The sequence below is a fragment of the Sorex fumeus genome, unplaced genomic scaffold, assembly GCF_029834395.1.
Source record: "Sorex fumeus unplaced genomic scaffold, SorFum_2.1 ptg000006l, whole genome shotgun sequence".
NCBI classification, from domain to species: domain Eukaryota; kingdom Metazoa; phylum Chordata; class Mammalia; order Eulipotyphla; family Soricidae; genus Sorex; species Sorex fumeus.
In genome coordinates, this window is record NW_026606063.1 from 56517 (window position 1) to 71573 (window position 15057).

General features: G+C 53.6%; 1 protein-coding gene across 2 annotated transcripts in view; it reads right to left on the reverse strand.

Annotated features, from left to right (window-relative positions):
* Positions 1-4869: 4869 nt before the first annotated feature.
* Positions 4870-15057, reverse strand: part of SYT14 (synaptotagmin 14) — a 44670-nt gene continuing 34482 nt past the window's right edge. The window contains exons 5-9 of one of the 2 annotated variants that reach the window (XM_056124521.1): positions 13870-14141; positions 12644-13093; positions 8198-8387; positions 6617-6673; positions 4870-5317 (exon numbers count right to left, since the gene is read on the reverse strand). In XM_056124521.1, coding sequence (XP_055980496.1) covers positions 5004-5317; positions 6617-6673; positions 8198-8387; positions 12644-13093; positions 13870-14141 — 1283 coding nt within the window. In that variant the 3' untranslated portion in view covers positions 4870-5003. The remainder of the gene's footprint in view (positions 5318-6616; positions 6674-8197; positions 8388-12643; positions 13094-13869; positions 14142-15057) is intronic. The other variant, XM_056124529.1, reaches the window with a different exon arrangement.

Genomic DNA, 15057 nt, shown 5'->3' on the forward strand with positions numbered 1-15057 from the left:
TTGAGGTCTTTGTCACATCTGGATCTGTGCACGCAGTGTCTGACATTGTGTAACAGTCATCAGCAAGCCTCTTTGTGGGTTGGAATCAGGGTGGATGTCCGTGTCTCATTTGAGACGTCCGAGGGAACATGCCAACCAGCCCCTGAGTGCAGAAAAGGAGGCAAAGGGATGTTTGGCCAGTGTGGAAAATGTATCTGTGGCAAAGAGGAGTGTCCAGGTGGCCTCAGGCCTGTAATGCAACAGTGATGCTCTGTTCACGGGTAGGACAGGGTGAATTTGAAGTCCACAGTCTGCGAGAGGCAAAGGCACGCAGACAAACGGGAGGTGAGCTTAGAGAATCGGCACAGGAATGGAAAGCCGTGCTGGAGAGTACGTGTCCCAAGCTCCGAGGCACTGGTCACAGGTGGGAAAGAGCATGAGAGAACAGCACAGACTGCCAGTGGTGGCAATACACGTGTGCTCACAAGAACGGACAGACATGAAGAAGACAAGTGACAAGGACAGCAGGAAGCGCCACCAGCCGTGGGCTTCTCCACGTGCGGGCACAACAGGATTCTGCTCACAGAGCATTTTAGCGTCACCACATGGTTCTAGCCATTATTAGAAAAATAAGTATGAAAGCTCTGTAGAAACAAGACCATTAAGGAAGCTTCTTGACTTGAAAGATGAAGTAGGAAGCAAGAAGGGACAAGGAAGGGATGGAAGGAAGGGCATTTGAATAAAAGACTCACAAACTGAGTCTCCCATAAAAATCTCATTATTCTGAGAAACAAACAGCGCAAGAGTATTGCACAACACAATTCTAGAAAAGTAACAGGGGCAGCATTTCTCTGGATCCAAATGGCTGTAAGAACTTCTCATGGAGACCGATGGGAGCGAGAATGACACCAGTGACATTGTCTGATTTTGCAGTTCTGGTGAAAACAGCTGGATTTTGTTGGCTTCAGGTCCTCGGAGTTGCTGGTCTTATGTGCAAACATGGGCGCCGTCTCAGGGAAAAGATGCAGAAAAAGAAACAAAGGCAACTCCATAAAATGCAGCAGGAACGAATATTACATAGTCACCTGGAATTCAAGCTAGTGCTGAAAACTTTCCCCCAGGAACACCTAATGGACTACTGACATTTTCAAAAGGCTGTTGGAAGAACCACATTTTCTCTGCATTGCACTTCAAATACGTATTCAAATATCGACTACTAAGAAGCCAAATCTAAGTGCAAACATGCCCTGTGCCCCTCAGGCAGCAAATGTGACATCTTTAGGGTGTGACCCCCAAAGAGACCCAGATGACTTGCCCGGCCTTCCCTCCCCTCCACCCCCCACCCCCAACCCCTTCCCTGATCGTGGCCCTGCAAAACGGAAAACAATCTGGACACTGCAAAACAGGGTGTTTTGATTCTCTGAGGTTCCCCCTGTTCTTTAAGATAAAAAAGGATGAGCACCTGTAGCACAACTTTCTGGATGCAGCCACAGCTCATCTCCCCGCATCTGTGACGGGCCCCGGATGGCTTGGGGTCTCTGCTCCCCTCTGTGCTCAGGCATCACCCCCAAGCCACACTATGGGGCACTGATCCACTGAGGATCCCTCAGGTGCCTGAGGGGGCAGGGGAAAGAAGACAAACAGACCTGGGCCGTTACCCCCGTGGGCCCCCCACAAGTGTGCGCCTCCACGCCAAACTTCAGAAGTGGTTTGTGGCATGTTTGGATCCATCTCAGGCGCAGTCAGGGTAAGATGGCAAAGAACTACTCAGGAAGGTGTCAAGGACTTGCTCACAGAGTTTTGAATATTTGAAAGGCAGATTCAAATATCCAGTAGGAATCGGAATAACAAAGGAAAGGAGGAAGGGCCACAACAACAGGGCGATTTCAGACCGACTGTCAGCTGTCCGACTGTCAACTGTATCAGCGTTCAAACACCTCCACTTCACTCCCAAACCCACCCCCCGGTATCCTGTGTGCTCGGGCTGTGTCAGGGATGGCGTCCTCCAGTGGGCAGCCTGGCCCCATGCTCCCGTTCCTCCAGCTGGCCCCCCGCGTGCCATCAGGGGACCAGGGCGCTCTGCTCTGCCCAGCAGACCATGGACCACAGCACACAAAACCCATCCCAGCGGCTGCAGGGACTCCACTGGCCTCCCTCCTCTGCCTCGGGGCTGCTCTGGGCCAGCAGCTGAAGGGAGCACTGAGGGGGCTCTGCACCAAGGCCCACCTGAACCCCGAGACCAAGGAGATGCTACATGGCGTCTCCACCGGCCTCGCATCCCCCTACTGTGAACCCTGGGGAAGGAGCAACCCCACCCTCGAAGGAAGAGGTCCTTGTGGTCCATGAGGCTGGTCTGGGCCTGGCCACAAGAAAGCACGCCAAGGCCTGAACCCACCTCCCCACCCAGAGTTGCTGGTCACTGCCCAGGGGACAAGGAAGCAGCTGTAGCAAAGCACCTGACCGTGGGGGTGAGGCAGGCCTGCTCGGGCCCACCAAAACAAGGATCCTTCCTGTCCCAGTCACTCTCTCCGTGCCAGGGACAGGCCACAGGCCAGTGGGACTCCCGGTCCCAGACCCAGGCGCCCAGGGATGGGGCACAGCCGCAGCTGGGTATGAAGTCTCACTTTGCTGTAGAACACAGGCAATCCCAAGAGAACAGAACATGGGCTGCGGTCTCCAGTTTGGGCCCCGTGGCCCCTCCTGGTTGCAGTTAGAGGTGGAGGAGTCAGCCTTCGAGCTCCATCCAGGGAACACCCCAGGCGAGTGCAGAGACAGCAGCCTGGAGAGGCCTGGGACTCGTCCGGAGAGATCTCATGTTTCCAGTGACAATTCTGTCATGTCAAGTCACAGGTACGAGATGTGCAAAGGCAGCTGAGAGCAACCACCCAGCTGTCTCCAATCAATAGGTAAGGAAAAGGATCCCAGAAACTTGATCAATGTTTTCTAGTTAAGCATCAAAAGAATCCAAGGCACCTTCACCTCAGAATATTACATGAACATGCACATGAACATACATGGTGTGCCCATGTGTGCATACACATGTGGTGTGCACACATGCATGTTCACATGTAGCATGTGAACACGTGTGTATGTGCACATTATCCAGGGGCATTCATATGCATGTACTGCAGTGATGGGTATATGTGGCATGTTTGTGCACATACATGTTGCGATGTGAGTAGGTATGCATATACACATAGATGTGCGCTTCATCTTTGGGGCCATGGCAGCTGGAGTTGAGGTAGGGCCTGAAGACTCTTCTGTGGTGGGATCTGGCATGCATACGGCACCCTGAACCAGCAGCACACACGTCAGCATTCTGGGCTCCAGTGCAAGAGTGAACTCAAGAGGCAGCCGTTCGTCCTCCAGTGGCTCGGGGAGGTTCCAGGCTGGAATCCAACCCTCCGCGGCTGTCTCCACCCAGTGAGGTGACTGACCCCAGGCCTTGCCCCAGCTCGCTTGTTTCAAGCCCGAGTAGAGGACTGCAAATAGTTTCCCGCCAAATCTACAACTTGCACCACCATCCTTCCCCACCCCCACCCGGTCTCTGAAAATTCTTGCAGGGCTGCCCTGGGTAATATTCTAAGTTTCTATCCTAGCTCCTTTATTAAGAACCCTGGGGTAAGGTCCCGAACACAACCCTGAAGGAAAAGGTTTCTCCCTTTTTGCAGTGCAGCCAGCCCCAACCCGGACCCCAGCATTGACATCCCGCTTGTACACACAGACACACAGCTGCCTTTTTTGAAAAGCTAAAAAAAAAATCAAAGAAGTTCACTGTCTTTTTAGGATTTCTCGTAAGGCCTTTCAAGAGTGCTGAGCATAGGTCACCATGTCCGTGCTTGGTTCTGTTAGGACGGTGGGTGATAACAAGTTTAGCTGATAAGATCCATATGAGAACAAGGGAGGCTGCTTTTTAATGCTTGGAAAATAGCAGGGTTTTTAAAAATCCAGTTTAACAAGAAGGTATAAAGAGAAAAAGAAAATAGTTTTCATATATACAAAACATACTCTATTTAATAAAGAATATGCATAAAATGATATATTAGGTAAGAAGCAAAACCAAAAAGGAAACAGCATTGAATATTCCTGATTCACCAGAGTTCCTAGGTATAAAAACAGCAAACAAAAAGGCCTGGTCCTTTAAAAATGTCAGCACATTCGAGAACGTGGACAGACAGCAGAGGGGCAGGGTCTGGTGCCCCGTCCTGAGGAATCGTCATGTTGGTAAGAATGAAGGCCTGGCGCGGCCACCCGCCGGGACACTTGGAAGGCACGTGGATGGGGCCGCCTGGAGCTGAGGGGCAGACATCACGGGGGGCTGAGGAGAGGAACAGAATTGAGACGCAGTGCTGCCGTGGATGCCTGGACACAGGGCAAAACTGCCCTCAGGAGAACTGCTTCAGTCCAACAGCTCATCCACAGTGCAGTAGGTTTTTGTTCGATTGTGTTTAGTTTGCGGGAAAAAATGTTTTCCCCACAATGACAACTCTTTGAAGTCGCTTGAAGAAATTTCAAGTGTAGCCCTGCCCTCTCCACTGCTGGCTGGGGATAGACTGCAGCCTCCCACCGCAGGGCCTCGGAAGGGCTCTGGCAGCCGCGGATCTCTGTGGATCAGGCAGAAGCAGGTCGAGGGCAGAGCACGGGAGTACTGCTGTGCCGGTGCGGTACTGGGCAGAACAGAGAGACAGAGCTGCACCCCCGCAATGGAGATGCAAAGGGGCCTGGGCCTTGCTCCCAGTGGACACAGCGGGCCCCGGGGTCCAGCACACAGGGAATGAGCGGAGCACGTGCTGCACCAGCCCGATGGCTCGTGTCCCTGCCTGCTCCAAGGCTTGAAGACTGGGCCAGTCCCTCTGCCGAAGGGAGGCTGGCTCACACAGAAAGGGGGCCCCCCACAATGCCTGGCCCCCACACCTCTCCACAGAACCTCCGGCTGGGCGAGGGCTCGGGGGAGGTGGACTCCCCGAGGCCAGCCCCTGGTGGGCACCATCTCCATGCGGACAGTGGACTCCACACGCATCCCATCATGACTCCAGCAGGGCGTGCCAGCGCCGCACCTGCTGGCCCTGGGACTCCTTCATGTCGGCCCAGTGTGCCAGCTCCTGCTCGCCCGAGCTGTTCAGGCCCAGCGAGAGCCAGCCGATCATCTCCTTCCGCTTCAGGCTGCGCTTGGTGTACACAGACAGGATGAGCGTCACGTCCGACAGCTGGAACAGGGCCACTTGGAAGACAAAGGTCTCCTTGAATATGGGGTCCGGCTGCCCACGGCGGACAGAGGTCTTGCACTTGGACATCTCTTGGCCCATGGAATTCAGCAGCGTCAATTTGACATAGGTATCTAGGAAAGAAAAACAATAGCACACTGCAGACATCACTACAGAGACAGGCCTCCGGCAGCCTGGCTGTCCCACCCAATAAGGACCTGGTGGATCTAGGCTTGGGGTGGGGGTGGGCTGAATGTAAATTCAAGGAATTCCATTTCCACAGATGGGCTTATCAACTGAGGCAGACCAGAGAATGCTAACTAGGTTTAAAGAAAACTCCGGACCAGTAGAGGCCCAGTAACAGCTGCTCTTCCCTTCCTGGGAGGGATTTCCAGGTGGACCTCAAAATCCGCCCCTCCCCCCACCATGCCCGCCCCCCCCACCCCGCCCCCGCCCCATTCCGCTGCACTGAGCAGGACGCCATAGCGTTAATAAACACTTAGCAAGCTCGATTAGCCACGACACTGTTAAGCATTCCACTGGGTTTTCAGAGAGTAAGAATCAACAAACAAATAGAAATGAAGGCAGATGGTCAGGAGAAAGAGGAAGACGAGAATGCAAAAGATGACATCAAAACAGCTTAGGATGAAATGTCCAAAAAAATCTCTGCATGGATGTGGTTTTTAAATATATATGTGGGTTGTTTTTTGGTTTTTGTTTTTTTTTTTGAAAAAACATTTAAAGGCCAAAATGCAGCCAAATACATTCAGGGCTCAAGCCCAGCAAATCCAGTAACCTTTCTCCCAGTCTCATGCAGAGTACATTTAATGTGCTTTTTGTAAAGTTGAAAGACAGACTATAGGATTCGGATTTTTTTTAATTGTTTAGTTTTGTTTTTGCTTGTTGTTTGTTTCAAAATAATTTGATGTGAATTTTTAGACGTGGCATCTTTTTTTCCACAAATTAATAAAAGAATTGCTAATTTATGAAAGAAACACTTGGTGTGCAGGGCAGAAATGGCCTGAGAAGGTTGGCACATGCCCTGCCCTCAGGCAGCAGTAGTGCTGAGCCTTCGGGACTTGCATACAATGGGCTGCGGCAGGCCACACCACATGTGTGCTGTGTGTCCAAATCCCAGTTCGCCCCTATGAAAACGGCCAGATTTCTTTTGAAACAACCGTTTCTGTTGTTATGAATCAAAACACAGTGAATGGACAGAATTGATAAGGCTTTGCATCTTTGATAAAGGCTCTGAGTACCATCATCCATAGTCAGAGATACATTCTAAGTTAGTTTTATTTCGAGAACCACAGATAATACATGTGCATTTTTCCGGAAACCAACATGGTGGACAGCTTCACTGCTGGCAAGTTTTAGGGTATTTTGTTTTTGCATGAAAAGACAACATCCAATTAGCCTCTACAGGAACTCACCTCGGATTATATAAACCTGTCCACCTATCAAGTGTTTTAGACAACAGAACAGTCCATCTGACAACGGGGGGTGGAGAGCAGTAAAAGAAATAATGACCAGATGTCAATTGTTGGGCGAAAGAGGGTCAAAGGTTAGAGTTCACGAGGAAACACTGTTTACTGGCATGGGAAAACACACAATTTGAGCATTTTAATTCAGATAGAGGGCTGAGCGAAAGGGCTGCTGGGTAAGTTTCATGGGATGAGAATTTTAAGGCCACTGTGTAATCTTAAACGTACGTTATGCTCTTCTAAAGGGGGCCATCTTCAAAAGGATACCATCCAGTCTAAAGCACACTGAACATAGAAACATGCATATTATCCTTCTCTAAAGGCTCAATTTCAGTTACCATAGGATCGTGGTGCTCATCACACTAAAACCCTAAGCTTACCCATGCAACACTTGATCTCTCGTATAGCCTCCCCGCCCCACCCTTGTGCAGACTAGCCTGGGCAGACTAAGGTGGCACCATCCAAGTTCTTGCTCTGGAATGTCACCATTATTTCTTGGATTATGTGGTGCTTCACAGTTCAATGCGGCCACGCTAAGGCATATGGGGAGGCTCACACTCTTATACCAAACAGCACTCAAGGTAAGCTGCCCCCCCGCCCCCCCTCACGTCACAGCCCAAGTGGGGATTCCTGGAGGTAACCCCAGTGACACAGGCCCTCCTCCCTCCCTCTGACATTTCCTGAAAGGAGAGCAGGAACACAAAGTCTGTCCCCTTCCTGCCCCTCCACAGCACCGGGGCAGACCTGGCTTTAGATTTACAGGCACAAGGAAATGCTGGCGGTGAGACCAAGGCAGAGATGGTGCCCTCTGCCCGATTCGGACACTGGGTGCAGGAGCAAGGGCCCTCCGGAGTACTGTTTCCCCTCACAGCTGCCCGGGCCCTCAGGAGAGTCTGTCTCCCACCCAGCTGCCTGAGACCCTCAGGAGTGTCCGTCTTCCCCCCTTCACAGCTGCCTCGAGGCCCTTGGGAGCAACTGGCTTCCTCCCAGCTGCCCCTGGGGCCCTGGCTAGCGGACGGCAGGAGCAGCAGTGGTCCTTCTGTCATCCCCACAGTCACGGCAGGTGCTGGAAGAAGCCAGGGTTCTGCCCACGACCCTCCATGTCTGGAGTGGAGCCTCTGGCAACACCAATGTGGTGCTTCTAAAGGTGGGGAATGCAGAAAAACTCTGAGTCTCCTCGAGTGGTTCGACAGGAAGAAGGGAGAGCAGGCATCGGTACCAGCCTGGCACCTGCACGAAGCAGCCTCCTGCCTGGCCTTCAGTCCCCACCTACCCAGTGAGCTTTCCCTGCTTCCATCTACATGCTCGACTGTCTCTGTCCCACAGCTGTCCCAGGACGAGGAAAGTGCCACCGCTCCTGGCCTGAGCACAGAGATCTGGATTCCAAGTGCTTCTCCTCACCTGGTGGGCTGGGTGGGGAGCCACTGGATGCCCTGGGGACCGTGCTCAGACTGCGCACTAGACTGGACCCCAGCCCCACGCACGAGCCCCACATGCAGGAAGCCCCAGTGGCGGAAACGCCTCACTCACTGGGTGGTCTGTTGGCTGCCAGGTTCTTGAAGTGGCTGCCCTTGATGACCTCCGCCGAGAGTCTCCCCGTCGTGGCGTTGTACAGCAGGCCCAGGAGGACCTCAGGGACGGAGCCACGCTCCAGGGACTGGCAGGAGGAGACGCTCCGGCTGTAGGACCGTTCCGACACACTCACCTGCGATGCGCAGCCCTGCAAGCAGGAGAGAGCATCAGCGTCCACCACAGCGCCATGGTTATTGGGCAGAGAAGCACCACAGCCTGGCCACAGTGCCCCCGTCACTGGGCAGAGAAGCGTCAGAACATAGCCATGGTGCATGATCACCGGTAGAGGAGTGTCAGAGCCCAGCCAGGGCACCATGGTCCCAGAGCCCATCACAGTGCCATGGTCACCAGGCAGAAGAGTGTCAGAGCCTGTCATGGTGCCAGAGTTAGCGGGCAGATGAGCATCACAGTATGGCCACAGTGCCATGATCACCAGATGGAGGAGTGTCAGGGGCCAGCAATGGTTCCACAATCATTGGGCAGAGGTGTGTAGAGCACGGCCACAGTGTCACGGTCACCAGAGCCCAGTCATGGTACCACAGGCACCATGCAGAGGAGTGTGGTGTGGACAAGGCTCCAGGCCATAGACCCCACCCCTGGCCACTGGGGGTGGGACTGGTATTGCAATATTGAAAACCTGAAATGAGTGTGTGATGAACAACATTGTAAATCATAGTGTTTAAATAAAGTTTCAAATAAAAAAAAGTTAGAGGGGAAGACCAGTAATTGCCCAGAAAGTGACACACAGTGAAAGTCAGAAGGCACTCAGGCAGAGACCAGGCCTGTCTACTCGGGGTCAGAGCTGGGGGCAGGAGTCCATACATCTCCTCCTCTTCTCCTCTAGAAACTGAGGACTGTCTCCTCCCTCACCAGCAGCAGCCCAGCTGTTGACACAGTGGTCGCCCCACCCTGTCCGTGGGCTGCTGGCATCCTCACTCATGCCCTCTCCGCCACAGGGGTGCATCCAGGATGCAGGCCACCACAGAACAGCCGTGTGAGATGCCCTGTCTTCAAGGGGCAGGCTTCTCTCACTAGCATGAAACACTCCCACAGGGAAACAGATCTGCTTGGGTTTCCCACACCAAAAGCCTGTGCCTCCAGTTGGGAGTGCTGACGGCCAGTGCCCAGGCTCAGGAACCGGGTGCCGTGACTTTCCTGGCAGCTCTGAGCAGTGGCCACGTGTGGCTGGGGCCACAGTTTACAGGCCATGGCTGGTCACCTTCCTTATCTGTGAGTCAGCTGGAAAATGCTGACCGCTTGAAACTGAAGTTTAGATCGCCCTATTCACCAAGACAGTCCACAATTCACAGAAGGTTACTCAGGAGTAACCACTAGTTCCCAGCATCTGAATGGACACTCTGTCACAGCATCCTAGCATCTGAGTGGACTCTCTGCGGCAGTATCCCAGCATCCCAGGGTCCTCAATCACTACTAGGAAATCAGGTTTCTGTGAGAGCGTCAGGGCTTTGCAGACCAGGAGGGCTGGTTGGATTTTGTGGGGGATGGAGGGTGTGGCAGAATGTCTCCTGTGTCCCAGACATCCAGCAGGTAGCTGCAGACAGTTTTTTGTGCATTAAAACTCTGAGCTGGGCTAGAGTGACAGTACAGCAGAGAGGGCGCTTGCTTTGCATGCAGCTGACCCAGAATCCATCCCCAGCACCCTGGATGGTCCCCTGAGCACCACCATGAGTAAGTCCAGAGCCAGGAGTAACCACCAAGCATTGGCCCCAAAGCCCAGAACAAGGATAATGATTTTTTAAAATAAGTCTCTATGCTGCCTCCATTGACTCGGTTCCTCCCGCGGCACCCAGGAGCACGGGGTGGGCAGTGATACATGCAGGGCACAGAGCTGGCAGCAGCACTTGATGCCAGCATCAACAAGCCAGGGCTCCAATATGGCACACAAGTAACCAGGACACTAGCCCCACGCCTGCCACAAGGGAGCCAGAAACACCTTCAGGTCCCCGGACAGTCCCCTCTCAGGCCTGCCCTCATGTCTACGCAACAGGGACTCCATCAGCCGATGATGCCTGCCTGTCTCTGGGGGCGGGGACACTCTGAACCAGCCTGGCTCTCTTTCTGAGTGAAAACGTGGGGGAAGATGCCAGAAGTAAAATCCAGCAGGACAATGCATTAGAAGAAGAGCACCCTGAACCCATCAGGTGTGGCCACCCCCAAGCCTCATGGAAGCTCTGCCACCGCATCCAAGCGTCTGAACGATTCTCTCCTGGGCATCCCAGCCTTTGGGCCAGGCTCTGCCACAGCATCCCGGCCTCTGAGCAGAAACCTTCCTGCTGCACCCCAGAGTCTGAACATTGCTCTGCCAGGGCATCCCAGCATCTGAGTGGACACTGCCACATCATCCTAGCGTCTGAACGGACACTCTGTCACAGCATCCGAGCATGAGTGGATTCTCTGCGGCAGTATCCCAGCGTCTGAGCACACGTACCTGAGTGGCAACAACAGTGCATGCCTGCAGGCCTGGCTCAGAATTGGGGTCCCTGCAAAAATGCAAGGATTTGGTACACAGATTTGAGGGTACAAAGCTATCTTTGCAGAGTGATTTTTTCTTTTTATTTTTTTCTTTTTCTTTTTCTTTTTTTTTTTTTTTGCTTTTTTGGGTCACACCCGGTGATGCTCAGGGGTTACTCCTGGCTCATGCACTCAGGAATTACTCTTGATGCTTGGGGGACCATATGGGATGCTGGGAATCAAACCCTGGTCAGCACTCCAGCCCCTTTGCAGACTGATTTACTCAGAGAGAGCAGGACACCTTAGTCTTCCTTTATAAGAAAGGTATAAACCAGGAGAGATATTTAACATGATCTATAACACACAGGTCTCAAAAATGGACATTTTCTCTCATATTTCATAGTAAGTTTCACTTTCATATCAGTAAGATCATATTAAAAGGGTGCAAGTTATTTTTTAAACTTGCTATATCAGATGCTAATAGGGACAAATTAGATTGTAAAGGTGGTGGACGATGATGGTGAGGGGGGATGGTGATGATGAAGATGGAGGTGGTGAAGATGACTTAGGTATCAGTAATGATGATATATCAGTGGTGGTGGTGGTGGTGGACCATGTAAGTAAAGCAATATTTACAAAATTTATGAAATCCCAGAACTGTGTAACCACACAAATAAATTCTTAAGCATGCTCTCACCACAGCATTAAGATAACGATGATCTTAGCTTAAAGTCAGGAAACCCTTGAGTTTCAAATTTCCTTTCCCAAACTTTAAAATGGTAATAAAACTTCTCTTTGCCCCAGACAATTAGAAGATTAGTTCTGACTCAAATTTTAAATGCTATGAAAAAGTTAATAACAAATGAAGCAGCAAAAGATGATTTGTGCATTCATTAAAATATGAACATGAAGAATATTTCTAAGTCTTAAGGCAGCTTCAGAGAGAATCCTCTCGCTACCTGAGTCATTTCACATTTTGTACAGACCCTTCTAGAGGATCCTAAGTTGTTTTGTAAAGATCCTTCTAGAGAATTCAAAGCAAGTGCTTTTGGGAGATGAAATGTTAATAGTTACAGAAATAGCAATGCCATGGGGCCAGAGCAATGTACAGTGGGAATTTGCCTTGCGCACTTTCCATCTGTGCTCACTCTAGTTCCCCATATGGTCCCCTAGCGCCTTAAAGAGGGATCCCTGAGCACAGAGCTAGGAATAAATCCTGAGCATGCTGGCTGAGGCTCAAAAACCAAGCAAAAATGCAGAGAGGGAGAAGGAGGCAGAGAGACAGAGAGAAGAAACACAGACACAGAGAGAGGTAGAGACAGTGGCAGAGAGTGAGCTGGAGAGGGACAGAGGAATGGGCAGCAGAAGAGGAAAGAAGAGTGTGAGGTGTCAGTCATGTTGGACGTCAGCAGCACAAGCGCTGCAGAATCGGCTCCAAGGGCGCGAGGGGAACAAGGCCGCCTCTTGAGAACCTTTAAGAATCTGGCAGCTGGCAGCTGGGCTGGGCAGGTATTGCACCTGCCACAGGCATGGCACAGCTGCTGTGAAAGCAAATTTCTCCAAGGCCAGCAGTCCAGACAGTGGGAGTCTGGGGTGCTACATACCCCTGGTTCTTGTGTGGAGAGAACCATGATTCTATGAAATGTTTATTCAGCCACCACCTGACAGGTATCAATCATCGATCATTCTATCACCACATGAGTGTTCCTCGGGAAGGAATGTGGGAAACAGAGGCAGAGATGCCAGGAGGACCCCACAAACCCAACAAACCCAATGCCATCTCCATTTCCGAGGCCACTTCTGCAGAGGAGAACAAAAGGACCCCAGCTGCCTATGCAGGGCTGGACGACTGGCTCAGAGAAGGGCTATGTGGACAGAGTTGGGAAGAGCCGTGGACGTGTCCACGGCTGACACGCATGAGCAGATACTCACAGAATGCTCGCAGGAAGGCTCTAGGATCACTGGCAGCGACACCTTTCCCTGGAGATTCAACTTGGTCAAGTAAAAGATCTTCTCACCCACGATCTTCTCCTTCTTCATGCGGTGGACACCGTAGAGCCGGAATCTTACCGCATAGTTCCCAATCAGCTCTGACTCCACATGGTTGAAGCGGAACGTCTCCGTGAACACTGGGCATGGGCCCCGCTGGACGCTGGTCTTGGCCCGCTGCTTCTTGATGGGCAGGAGGACCAGGTGGACCTGCCACGAGTTGCCGCCTGTCCTGCTGTACGTGGGGATGTCCGTCACGGCTGTCACAGTCACCAGAAGCTTCTGCTCCTGGGAGTCATAGTCGAAAGTCACGTCGAGCGTGCCATACTTGGCTTCTGGCTCGGGATCGAAGGGCTTGGGGAGCTGAGAGGGAGACCCGTGGCCTGACATGTCCTGAGGAAAAGAGGAGACAGCCTCGGTCTAACTGCCGTGAGGCCGAACACCTGTGAGTACACCTGCTGCACCTCCCAGAGAGGAGGGGGCCAGCGAGGTCCCCACCACCAGGAACCTCCAGGACAGGGACTGGCAGCAGCCAGTCAGCGCTCTTGGTCCACGCTCGGCCAGCGCACCTGAGCCCCGCCCAGGGCCTGTGTGCCACCCACGTCTCGGTGAACAGCAAAGCTCAGAATGTGTCATTTACCCCATGAAGCTTTGAGAAGTGGATACAGGGTTTTTTTCATTGTTTTTCGGGCCACGCCCGGTGGTGCTCAGGAATCACCCCCAGCTCTGCTCAGAGCTCACTCCCCCGTCTATGCTCAGGGCTCACTCCCAACTCTGTGCCCGGGGATCAATCCAGGGCCTGTGCTCTGGGGTCACTCCTGCTCTGTGCTTGGAGACTGCTATTTCTGGAGCCAGGGGTTGAACTCGGGTTGACCGTGTGCAAGGCTGGTGCTTTCTCTGCTGCACTGTCTTCACGGCCCTTGGAATGAGAAATGAGTGATCCCGCACAGGTCTCAGGAAAGTGTTAGGTCTCGCTTCCAGACTCATGGAAGCAGCCACGGACCCCCTGTACCAAGGCTGGAGAGAGCAGGAGCACCGGCACACGTGGGACGAGGGGGACTGGGCTGGCTGCCCAGGTCTGGCTGCAGCATCTTCCCCTCCTGAGTCTGGAGTGGCTGTGAGCCCTGGGCTTCAGAGAGCCCCCGCCCCGGCCTGCCGCGCCCCCTCACCTCGGGGTTGAGCACGGCAGTGCTGTCGCTCGGCACGTCCTCGTCGTAGCCTTTGCCGCGGAAGCCGCCAGCCTCGGGCCCGGGGCTGCCCTCACTGGGGCACTTGGTGCAGGAGCACCGGGGGCTGCTGCAGCAGTGTGAGAGCTCGCACTTGCCGTCCCCCATCTCTGACGGGGTGCAGGAGAGGTGGGGGGAGCCACTGTCGTCGTGGTAGGGCGGTGGCTGCAACTCGTCCAGCGGGGGGCTGTTCCTCATCCTCTGGATGTGGTGTCCTGGTGGTAGGACAGGAGGTGAGCAGGTCCCAGTGCCAAGGCAGACCTGTTCTCTTCCCGCACCTGCCCCCGCCCGCGGTGACGCGAGTCCAAGAACAAATACAGCCCCCACCCTGCAGCTCAGGGATTCGGACGGGGCAGAGGCACGGCTGGGTCACCACTCGGCTCCTTCCCGCAGGCCGAGCACCAGGTTCACCGCCCCATTTGGGCCAGTGCAAGCCCACACAATGTGCACCATTTACTGAAAATTCACTCACTTCCCTGGGGACCGAGACCCTGCGGTGGGGGGGTGGGGGGGCACTGCCAGCTCTGTTCTATGCCCCAGGATCCCAAACCACGAGCCTCCGAGTCCCAGGGCTCAGGGCTGATGGGGCCTTCCTGTCCACGCCACCATGTCTTTCTCCCAAAGCAGGGAGCCGTGCACATCCCACCCGATCCACAGCAGCTTCTCCTGCAGTGACCCAGACAGGGGCAGCTCCCTGTAAGCCAGACCTTGGGGCATCCCTGCTCGGCAGGAGGGTAAGGAGGGGTCGAAGCGGCCTGATCCCTGCCCACAACCGCAAACTCCCCCCTAAGAAGGCCCCAGAAAGGGCTCCGTGACAGCCCCTCATGGCGGCTGTGCCAGGGTTGGCTGGTCTCTGCCTTTCCAAAACAGGAGCTTCCTGGCTGACTCATTCCCTCAGGCATGATACATTCTGCCAAGGGTCAAACCTGGAGCCACACACACAGGCACAAGTCACAGCCCAGGCACACCTAGTCAGGGCCGACCAACCGCAGTCCCAGTCCAGTCCCTGCCAGCCTCGGCCAGCCACACCCAGCCTCAGCCCAGTCACAACCAGCCACAGCCCAGCCACAGCCTGCCACAGCTAGTCACAGGCAGTCACACCCAGTCACACCCAATCACACCCAGTCACAG